Source organism: Eptesicus fuscus, chromosome 14, assembly GCF_027574615.1.
Source record: "Eptesicus fuscus isolate TK198812 chromosome 14, DD_ASM_mEF_20220401, whole genome shotgun sequence".
Classification (NCBI taxonomy): Eukaryota; Metazoa; Chordata; class Mammalia; order Chiroptera; family Vespertilionidae; genus Eptesicus; species Eptesicus fuscus.
Genome location: NC_072486.1, coordinates 18,069,956 through 18,082,083, shown reverse-complemented (window position 1 = coordinate 18,082,083; position 12,128 = coordinate 18,069,956). Strand labels below are relative to the sequence as shown.

General features: G+C 42.3%; 1 protein-coding gene across 1 annotated transcript in view; it reads right to left on the bottom strand.

The window, feature by feature from the left end:
• CRPPA (CDP-L-ribitol pyrophosphorylase A) overlaps window positions 1–11,551 on the bottom strand; it is a 162,735-nt gene extending 151,184 nt beyond the window's left edge. The window contains exon 1 of the mRNA XM_008148501.3: window positions 11,331–11,551. Coding sequence (XP_008146723.2) covers window positions 11,331–11,551 — 221 coding nt within the window. The remainder of the gene's footprint in view (window positions 1–11,330) is intronic.
• Window positions 11,552–12,128: the final 577 nt, after the last annotated feature.

The window sequence follows — 12,128 nt, the reverse complement described above, 5'->3', positions numbered from 1 at the left end:
TAATCCAAAACTCCATTCTGCCTGGGGCTACAAGAATACTACACTGATGAACAGAACCAAGAGTTACTCAACAGGCACGCTGTCTTTTCACTTTAAGTCCATTCCCTTAACAAATATTTACTGAGCACCAAATAAATTATCAGCATTGAGTATACAATGGAAATAGTCACTGCCTTCACAGAGCTGACAGATGTAACAAATAAGAACACCAAAAAACAATTGCACGTTGTGATCAAGTGCTATGAAAGAGCAGTCCAGGCTCCAGGACTGTGTACAAGTAGAATATTTAACCAGCAGAGAAAAGTTCAAGATGAAGATGAGACAGACTAAAGTCATTTATTCATTCAACAAATAATTGAATGCCTCCTAGGTATAAAGTGTAAAACCCTTTAAGAAGAGTTTGCTCTATCATCCAAGCTGAGAGTGGCAGGAAAGCAAGCAAAGGGGTTAGGGAGGGAGAGAAGGCTGGTGTGAGCAGAGGCCACAGCAAGGCCCTGAAAAGCTGGGAAGAAATGGAGTTCTATGAGCAAGGGGGGAAAAGGCACTTGAAGTGGATGGAGGCCCAGGAAAGCACAGGGCTGAGGAGGCCATGCGGACCTCCCAGACCAAGGTAGGGGTTTAAGTCTTTAATCCTAAAAGTATTAGGAACCCATAGAAAAGCTTAATTCATAAGAAGACATTTATGCACATAAATAAACTAACAAACAAACTCATGTACACCAATGTTCTAGACACTGTTCTATGACATGATGGTAGCAGAATAATGGCCCCCGAAAGACATCCATCTCCTAGCTCCCAAAACCTGTGACTATGTAACCTTACACACCAAAGCAATGATGCAGATGTGATTAAGGGTCTTGAGATGGAAAGATCATCCTCGACTGTCTTGGTGGGTGCAGTATAATCACGAGTCCTTATACGTGAAAGAGAGAGGCAGGTGAGTCAAAGAAGGAGGTGTGATCACAGAGTGATTGAGGACCACAAGTAGAATCTAGAAAATGCCAAATAAATGGATCGTCCCTAGAGCATCCAGAAGAAACACAGCACTGTCGGTATCTTTATTTTAGCCCACGGGGACTGATTTGGGGTTTCTGACCTCCAGAAGTGTAAGATACATTTCTATTGCTTTAAGCCACTTGGTTCATGGAAATTTTTTACAGAAGCAATAGGAAACTGATTTAACAGCATAAATTTTACTCTGGCTGGAAGGTGAAAAATAGATTGAGTAGACAGAGAAAAAAATGCAGATAGACCAGGTAGGAGGCTACTGCTAAAGTATGGGCAAGACAGCGATGGTAGTCTGGCTACCAGATGAAGCTTCTAGATGGGAATTAAGAGGTAAATTAGAGGTAATCTACATTAGCCAATAACATTGGCAATATAAGTCAATTATCATATAATGTAAATAATAATAGTTAACATAAATTACGCACTACATCCTAAGCATTAGTAATATTCTAACTCTCATGTAATCCTCACAACACTATACTGTCTCTCATAATCTGGGAAACAAATCAGAGAGATATCTGATACCTAATTTTCCTACACTACCAACTTATGCCAAAAATAAAAATAAAATACTTGGATAAAAAATATGTTTTTATCATTTTTCATCAAGATAATACAACATGCCATCCTTTAGAATGTATGTTCCATGATAGCAGGAACAATCTGTTTTGTTCACTGCTTTACACTTTATACCTAGGAGGTATTCAATTATTTGTTGAATGAATAAATGACTTTAGTCTGTCTCATCTACCAGGAGCAGTGCAACATCTTACAACATTGCCTAGTTTCAAAGATTATGAGAATACAGGAACTTCTCTTCATTAACCTGGTTAGCTATAAAAATCAAGAATAAAGACAGCCTTCCCTACACAATGTCGTTTTGTGGATTGTTTTGTTTTGAGATGTTTTACTTTTTACTCTAATTCCTAGATCCTATGTCTCTGAGAGGGCCAAATTACTTACATATGTAAATAATTTGAGGGAATTAACTCACAAATACCAAAGAACAAAATATATGGCAATCTGTGCAGGCAATAAAAGGAATTTTGGAATAAGCTAAGTATGGGTGCTCTTTGTTTTTTAGCCCACCCATCCTCCACTCCTTTGATTGCAAATTTAACAACTGATATAACTTACACTATACTGACATGGTTTAGAGTTATACTGTACTTAACAAAGCTCTTAGCAAATAACAGTGACAGTTCCTCAGTGTTCCCAAAATATGGGGTTTCCCAAGACTCTGTCTGCATTGGCACAGCTCTCCCATAATGTATTACACCAACCTCTTTGCTGGTCTCCTTCTCATTTTATCTCAACAAAAACCATCCTCACCAGTTCTAGATGGTTTTCTTCAAGTGCAAACCTGAGGCCAACCCCTGCAGGTTCTTGAGCAGGGCCCTTCAATTCCTGACCTCAGCCTACTTCTCCTTCACCACTTGATCTCTCCATAGCCCTTACTCTACTGACCACAGTCTCTCTCACACTCGTGACACTACTTGTGCTGCTTCCTTTGCCTCTCAACACTATCCCCTGACCCTGTCTCCCCACTATCCCCACCCACTCGAGACTGAGTCCTACTCTCTTCAGCTGTCAGTTTGGATATGGCCTCCTCCAGGAAGATGTCTCTGTTATTCTGGGTGAAGCATTGCTTCCAGAGGGCTCTTATCACTAGAGAGTCTTATCAAGCATCATACTGTCTTCTGTTTCCTTTTCTATATCCCTGCTAACTCATAGAAAGAAAAGACTACACCCCAGGGCCTGGCACCTACTAAACTTTCAGTAATATTAATAGTAGAAACAGCAACTAAGATGTACTGATTGCCTGCTAGGTGCCAGGTACTGGAGTATTTGCCTGCAATATCCTGTAAAATCTCAATACTCATATCAGCTCTATGAGAGAAGTTACTATATAATTTCCATTTTACAGTGGATACAGATGCAGTGATCTGTCTGTGGTCACATAGTTAGGAATGAAGGGACCTGGGTGAATCCAGTTTGATTTTGGAACTCACATTGTTAGCCTCCATAAATGCATTAACACTGTCTCTGAGAAAGAGGCCATAAAATTCTAGAGAGATAATATTATGTCTGAATTATTGTGTCTCCCGCACTTCATTTATGTTATTAGTGTTGAACCATATAACATTGTTGCATTTGTGGTAAAACAAAACAAAACATCAAATTTCTTATAATTCAAGCAAAAGTAGGTATTCCTTCACCCATGTGTTCACTTAGTCACTCAACAAACGCCAAGCATCTAGCATTTGCCAGTCACTATGCTAGACCCTGGTGATACAATAGTGAAAAAACCCTGACAGAATTCCTGACCTTGCAGACCATGTCAATAAACATCTGTTCAATGAATCAAAGAATAGAGAAGAGAAAGAGTAAACAATTACAAAGGAATAAAAACTGCTCTTGAGTTTATTTATAGAAAAGAATTCTAAAAGTAAAAAATATATTTCAGTTGTTTATTAATACAACATCACACTAAGCTTCTTTTTAAGACAGAGAAATTATAAAAGCATGCCCAACTAAATCAGTGGGCAGGACTGTTTCATAAGGCAAGAGCTTAACTTGTACCCTAGTTATTCATCTCTGTTGCTTTCCATAGTATAGTCTACCAGAAAAACAGGTTAAAAGCAACTTTTAAAGACATAATAATGCTGTTTTTTATCAAAAATTAAGTTGAATTAAATGTTAATATACAGAACAATTAAGAGGGAGAAAGATGATGGGACACTGCTTGATATAGAATAGTCATTCAAATATCTGTTCATGAATTAGTGAACTCCCAAAGGTAAATCCCAATTTTACCAGAATATCTTAAAGTAGCAATAAAATAATCATCTATGGTCCATCAAACAGAAAGCAAACTAGATGGATGTAAATAGTTACCAACAGATAAACTCCTGGCTTTAGGTTATTTCATACATTTGTATGAAGTTTTAAAATAGAAAAGTGTTTTAAACCAGTGTTTCTCAAACTGCAGATTTCAGGACCCACTAGTGAGCTATAAAATCAGTTTAGTAAGAGTAGACTAATATTTCTGAGTAAATGAACTAGAAGTTAATAGAAAAATTAGAATGCATAGAAAATAGTAAGGATAGGTTGTTTTCATGAAATGCTTTCCAATGTGTGCGTGTGTATAAGTATGTGTTTGTCACAGAGTCATGAATCAAAGTGTAATTCTTATAACAGGTCACAATAAAAAAGTTTGAAAAACACCATTTTAGACCATTCTTGGAGATAATGGGCTTATTATGCTGTTTTGTTCAGCAACCCAAGCATATCCCCAGCACTTGCAAGCCTTTATAAACACTGTTTGTGTTTCAGAGGATTTATTCACATTCTTTTCTAGTTATAGAATTAAGAGCCTTTCACAGTATTAAAATTTAATAATGTAGAATCATGAAACGGAGAAAGAACCTAAGTACCTCACACAGTGCCTACTGCACAAATATTTGCTGAATAAATGGATCTGGTTGACCTCCTTAGCTGAAGGCAAGTCCACACTGAACCCCCTGTGTCTGGATTTTATCAAGATCTCCTAGGTATTTCCTTCCTAGCACATTCCATGGGAAAACTACAAACCTAACCTCAAGCTCCATTGCACCTACAGATATTTTCGGGGGAAAAAATATAATATCTCAGATGTTATTTTCTCCCAGAATAAGATATTTAGAGGAGTACTCTGCTCAGATAGTTTAATAAGATCAGCTGAAAACAGAAGATTTAAACAAATGTTTTAAAAAAGAAACAGATGGAAAATCAGGCCCTATTAACACCTCTAAAGTACTGTCATGAGGCCAAAGAGTTTGGACCCTAGGGACAGTGGCAGCTGTGACTCGTTGCCATGACAGTCTTCTACATTATACTGTTTCCCACCTTGCTATTTTAGAAGCAAAATATTGAATCTGTTTAAAAGGGCTGGCTTCTGATTGCCTTCACAAGTCAAGTCTCCTTACTACCGCCCATGAAGGCTTCCAGCGGTCAAGCCCAGTCCACCAGTCCTGATCTTTAGTGTGGAAGGAGCCTTATGAGAGCCACTGGGAACTTAACACAAATCTCTAATCATCTCATCTCTACAAAATGTAGTCTTTTTGTATTTTTTTTTTTTTGTACAAAATATAGGCCCATCCTTTCCTCTGACTCAGACTTGGCCCTTTTATTAATGAAGCATTAAGACAAAATTTTTTAAAGTCAAATTCATATATCTGAGCAATCAATCAACTAAAAGCTTCCTAAATGCCTTTCTATTTCTGAATCCCTTATCCAATTAATCACTAAAACCTGTCAATTCCTGTCTAAATATTTCTCCTGGCTTCCCTACTCCATTCCTACTTTCAGCTTAATTCAAGCAATCAACATTGCTCATTTGGATTAACATTTATGTATTTATTTCTGTTCTATCTTGTTCTAACAGAATTTGCAGTGGTTTCAGAAATATCAGAGAGAACTTTTTTTTTAAAGTGCACAGAAAGCAAAAATGAAAGACAAGGAGAAAACATAAAATCATATAATCCATAAATTAATAGACTGAAAGACATACCATGGAGTCTTAAAACACTTAGTAAAAATGGGCTCTCATTGATTTTTAAAGTGGTAAGAAAGCAACCCAATCTCAATCACAAAATAGAGTTTCCATAATAAACACATATAAAAGGATAAGACCAATTTTTTTCCCAAATTCATCGGGAGTTACCATATTCAAGACTAAGTCATATTAACCAAACTAATGAAGGATTGAAACATGAATTAGAATTTCAAGGTTTTAATATAAAATGATATACATTACTTTCACAGGATCTGGAATGCTTTTTATTAGTGGGATAGCACATTTTCCTCCTATAGAAGATTTGTATGGGAAGCCAATTTATAATAAGGTTTTGATGAGCATGGGACCATATCAAGGAACAAGTTATCTTAAGCAGTGTCCCCCACCTAAGAGAACTGGAGAAAGTTCAGGAGCTAAGGGGAAGGCTATGCCAGATATTGTTCAAATCTATTGTCAAGAATTATCACCCCACCCAGCCCACCACCACTGCCAAAAATCTCAATAAGCCAAAATTTGCATCTTTAACTTGCTTTTGTTGTGGTTGCCATTTTAATCTGTTTAGCTAGTACAGGTTGTCTAACCCTCCTTAATGATGCTTTCTTTCCTTAGATATCTAAAGCCAAAAATTAGATTACTGGCAGAAATTCTTACTTCCTCCTTCAGATCTGAAAAGACTTTTTTTAAAGTAAAATTTAGATGTATGAGTCTCTCAGTTGTGAGCCAATTTTACAATTTAACTGTCAGAGCTTTATGCCCCTGCCAATAATACCACTTTCCCATGATTTCTTTTCTTAGAGCAATATTTCCTTTTAGAAACTCAAGTCATAAAGTAATAATTATGTAAGAGATTAATACCTTTGATCTCAGTTCCTTGTTAGTAAAATGAGAAAAATCAAAGTTCTCTTCAAGTTATATAATCTGTGGTTCAATAATTTATATTGCAATTCCTTCTAAAAGGCCAAAATGAAATTTTCAAACTCCTAGAAACTTTAATCAACTTCTGAAAAGCCCTTGTTTCTAGTACAACTTAAAAATTAGTTGTTATTCTTGATTCTTTTAATCATACCCATAATGTACAGATCTGAACGACCAGTTGCATAAGATTAATATAGAAAATATATGAACATATATAAACATATACATACACTTCTACATGTCTATACATATGTACATAATGGATAATTATAATAAATGTACCTCAACACAACTGACTTAGACATACTTTAAGTCTCCATTTGTCCAGATAGAGCCTTTAGCCAAATACATCAGGTTTGTGAGGGTTCAGAGATTCTTTTGAATCTCATTTAATCTGATAAACTGGTATCTAAGAAATGACACACAAGTAGAATTTGGCTAATCTAGTAAAATGTGTATTTTTTCTAATTTCACCAGCAGGAAAACACAAAACAAACAAACAAAAACAATATAAAGTTCCAGTTGATTCAAAAGATAGATTTTTCTCTCAATATTTCTTCCAAACTTCTAAATTACATATGAACAGGTTCTTTATATGTAACACTAGAGGCCTGGTGCATGAAATTAGTGCACAGGTAGGGTCTCTAGGCCTGGCCGGCGATCAGGGCCAATTGGGGCCTTCCAGCTGCGGCATGGTCAGCACATGTCATAGCGAGGGAGCGAACTCCTGGTCTCCGGGTCAAACTCCCTAGGGGACACTTTGCATATTAGCCTTTTAAATATATCTAGAAGATATTGTTACATATACCTCTAATTCCTGAACCCTTTAAAGGTTCTATGACCAATCAACTTGCTTCTTCATGGATTTCTAGCTGAGGGCTTAAATTTCCACTTTCTTGGGTCTGTTAAATCTAATTGGTTAACATTCCTTTGTCACCTTTCTTTCTTCTAGAGTTTTATCTTTTATCTGCTCTACTTCCTCTTGCATTCACTAAAAATGGTTATACAGCCCTAACCAGTTTGGCTCAGTGGATAGAGCGTTGGCCTGTGGACTCAAGGGTCCCAGGTTCAATTCTGGTCAAGGGCATGTGCCTTGGTTGCGGGCACATACCCAGTAGGGAGTGTGCAGGAGGCAGCTGATGGATGTTTCTCTCTCATCGACGTTTCTAACTCTCTATCCCTCTCCCTTCCTCTCTGTAAAAACATCAATAAAATATTTTTTTAAAGGCTATACATTTTTAGTCACTTTGAGTGGGTAAATGAAGGAATGGAAATTAACAGGTGTAAATGGCATTTTTAAAAAGCAAGACTGTTCATGTTTCTTCACATTTTCCTATCCCAATTCAGAAATTTGGGGTCAAACTTTGAGGGTGCCCTCCTTCTCAATCCTAAACCCTAAAGAATTTGTTGGTTCAAAAGTCCAAAAAAAAGAAATCAACTCATAAGGGTTCTTTTTCAAAAAGTATCTTTAATTTCTTAGTCAAAGAGAACTAAAAAATAATGATTACTCATAAAAACATCTCAACCTTCTATAGAGAGATGGCAAAGCTTGAGCAAGGAAAATCCTAACTATGAAAGGCCAAGTCAAACTCTAGACATCACATACTCACAACTCTTAAAGGGCAAGGACAGCTGACACCTTCTTAATAGCACCTGGATGATTGACAGTGATGACACCCAATTACATCTCTTTTTATATAGAATACTAGAGGCCCAGTGCACGAAATTCGTGCATGGGGGTGGGGGTTGTCCCTCAGCCCAGCCTGCACCCTCTCCAATCTGGGACCACTCAAGGGATGTCCGACTGCCCTCTCACAATCCAGGACTGCTGACTCCAAACCACTCGCCTGCCTGCCAGCCTGATCACCCCCTAACCACTCCCCTGCCAGCCTGATCGATGCCTAACTGCTCCCCTGCAGGCCCAATTTCCCCTAACAGCCCTCCCCTGCCAGCCTGGTCGCCCCTAACTGTCCTCCCCTGCAGGCCTGGTAACCCCCAACTGCCCTCTCCTGCTGGCTCAGTCACCCCTAACTGCCCTCCCTTCCAGACTGGTCGCCCCTAACTGCCCTCCCCTGCTGGCCTGGTTGCCCCCAACTGTCCTCCCCTACAGGCCTGGTCAGCCCTAACTGTCCTCCCCTGCAAGCCTGGTCCCCCCCAAAATCCCTCCCCTGGAGGCCTGGTCCCCCCAACTGCCCTCCCCTTGCAGGCCTGGTCACTCCCAACTGCCCTCCCCTGAAGGCCTGGTCACCCCTAACTGCCCTCCCCTGCAGCCTGGTTGCCCCCAATTGCCCTCCTCTGCAGGCCTGGTTCCCCACAACTGTCCTCCCCTGCAGGCCTGGTCGCCCCAACTGTCCTCCCCTGCTGGCCCAGTCACTCCTAACTGCCCTCCCCTGCAGGCCTGATCGCCCCCAACTGCTCTCCCTTTCAGGCCTGGACCCTCCCAACTGCCCTCCCCTGTTGGCCATCTTGTGGTGGCCATCTTTGACCACATGGTGGTGGCCATCTTGTGTGTTGGAGTGATGGTCAATTTGCATATTACCTCTTTATTATATAGGATTGAGAGCTCTTATTTATATATATGCTACACTATAAATAAGTAGTAAGCTTGCATAATTTCTCCAAAGAGCAAAAACTAGGAGTTTTAAAAGACACTCTATGCTTCCATTTCCTTTCCTTATTTGAACTTGTATAATTTATCTCAGGGGATGAAATATCCTAGGCCTTTTAGCACCAGGCTATAGAAAAACTATCAGCCATGTATGGATCCCAACTTTTACCAAGAGAATAGCTTCCATTTGGCAAATAGCTTATAAGCACCAATACATACACCCCTGTAATGCAAGGTTTGCAAGGATTTCCTGAGACATATCCCAAATATAATATTCCATAATTCTTCGTGCATTGTAATAGTGAGAAAAATGAGCCCTGATGTATTTCAAAAGGAAGGTTTTGATTAGTTACCACTAGAATTTATGACTGCTGTTATCAATTAAATAAAAATGGAAAACAAATATTGCATTTTCCATAAACAAGGCCTTCCAAGAACATTATTTTACTTTAAAAGTTGGTTTTATTTTATTTGTATTATTTTTAGTACCTATCTCAGGCTGCATCAGAAGTTAAGATGCAAACCTGCAAACCAACACATAAGTTTTCATAGAAAAAAAAGTTAAATGTCAAAATACACTCCCTTACATCTAATTACTAAATAGATAAAAAATCCTGCTGGCCAAGATCCATTCTGTTCCATAAGATTACCTGCATAAATGAGCTACTGTCACAATGTCTGTCACACTAGAATATTGTAGGTTCCTGATCCATACAATGGCTTCAAAGAACCCACCCTCAACTACAGAGAGAAATGGAAGACTACAGAAGGAAGAGAGGAAGCACTTGGAACTGTTTCAATGTTTTTATGAGTTTCAGATATAACCACAGGGCAGATTACATGAATCAAGGGTGATTAGGGCTCTTTACAATTCCACTTTCCAAATGACAATATTTAAAAAGTAAAATAACAATATGCAAAGCAACTTGGGCCCTCTGGCTTCTTCGGTGTGTGAAAGCATTGCGGGGGGTGGGGGTGGGGGGATTGGGGCATAACATGCTACTATCCTTTGACTAGAATCTCACTAACTTCCTTTTCCTTAAAGATGCCAGCAAAGGCTATGCTAAACGACGCCATCTATCTTTAATTCAAACATCTCACATCAATCCAAGGTTTAAAATACTATCATAGCTCCCCACTGGCTTCAAGAAGCTTAAACACCTCAACAACACGAATGTGGACCTTTGCAATCCCCGTTTCCCCCCCTTGAGCCTCACCCCATGCAACCTCACATTCATTACTAGATGCTAAAAACAAGGCTAATAAAATAGCATACCCCTCTTTTCATCTCCTTAGCTCCACACTACAGCTCTTCTAATCCTCTTCATCCCAGCCCTCTCTCTCCTTCATTTCCCCGACTAGCTAATCAGCCCATTTTCCTAATAAAATAAGACATGTGCTGGCCTCAAAGTAGAACTCTTAAATCAGTTTCATCCATTAAAAGACGTAAATCAGCCCAATGTGGCTCAGCGCGGACCTATGAACCAGGAGGTCACGGTTCAATTCCCCGTTAGGGCACATGCCCAGGTTGCAGGCTGATCCCCAGTGTGGGGCATGCAGGAGGCAGCCCATTATGGATTCTCTCTCATCATTGATGTTTCTCTCTCACTCTCACTCCCTCTCCCTTAAAAAAAAAAGACTTGGATTACATTCTCCTCAGTCCACCTTCAGCACCTAGTAATTAGCAGTGCATCTTATATGAATTGCTCAGTTGGTGTTGGTGAACGCATGGGTAAAATGAATGAGCAAAGGCCCAGGAACCCACGCGCATGCGGGAGGGCGGGAAAGAGCACGCATGCGCCACAGGGAGAAAGCCTAAGAATGGGAAGGTGAGCATCTGCGAGGCCATAAGAGGGGCAGGCAGGGACAAGGAGACTCCCAGCCCAGCTTCTCCTCATGGGGCCACAGCGGCCACAGGTAGAACTACTGTCTCTTCGCCCCACCCCCTGTAGCCTCAGCCCAGCTTCGCTGCGAGCAGGCTTTCCCGGCCGCGTCCAAGGCCCGGGCCCCGGCCCCGCTGTTCCGGGGCAGAGCTGCCCGTCGCTGAAGTGCGGGCGGGAATGGAGCCCACGCTCCAGCGACTGCGCCCGTGCAGTGGGCCCTCCGCCGCCGGGAGAAGGCGCCCGCGCGAGGGCAGCCGCAGGGGAAGGCGTCGCGGGCGGGCCTGGGCGGAGGGCGGAGGGCGGAGGAGGAGGGAGCAGGGCGCGGAGCCAGGCCGGGCGCGCCGGCGGCGTGGGTTACCTCTCCAGGGCCTGCAGGGTGTAGCTGATGAGCGGCCGCTCCAGGACCTGGCAGAACTGCTTCGGGGTGGGGACACCCATCCTCTCCCCGCTCCCGCCCGCCGGCAGCACGGCCGCCACCGCCAGCGAGGAGGCCGAGGCCGCCGGGGCCGCGCCGCACACGCCGCGCACGCGAGGCCCCGGCTCCAAGGGCCCAGCAGCGCCTAGAGGCCCGGGCTCCATGGCGGCGGGGCCCGCTCGCTCCCGACCAAAGCGCCCGGGGCTGCTGAGGCTACCGGGCGGGGTCGCGGGGTGCAGGGCGGACACGCGCCGGGGTGCTGGTCGCGCAGACGGACAGCGCCCACCGGAGCGGAGCGCCGGGCAGTCGCGGCTCCCCAGGGAGCGAGGCGGCGGCAGACCTTCCCGCTCCGCGAGTCGGAGGCCTCTGCGCTGCGCCCAGCGCCCCCGGCAGGCCTGGGTGCCCCAGCTCATCCTTTCTCCTCGGGCTGGCCTGGCAGGAGCCGCGGGTGCAAGTGTTAGCCCTCCAATACCTAACTTACAAGTGTGGGAAGTCTGTGGAGGTCTGGACTCCCTCTTATCCCTGGAAGATATGAAAGAATTTGGACTAAAGTCACAGGATGGGAGAGAGAAATGTGCATCTCGATTATCTGACTTTCATTAAACTGCGGTAAACACAGGGAGATGGACAAATGCTATCAGGAGGCATCAATAACCCAATCTGCGAACTGAAGCCACCTGGGGAGTTCCAAAGCTGCTGCCCGCTCCGCCCCCCCATGTCCCATCCTGAGAGATCAGGGTT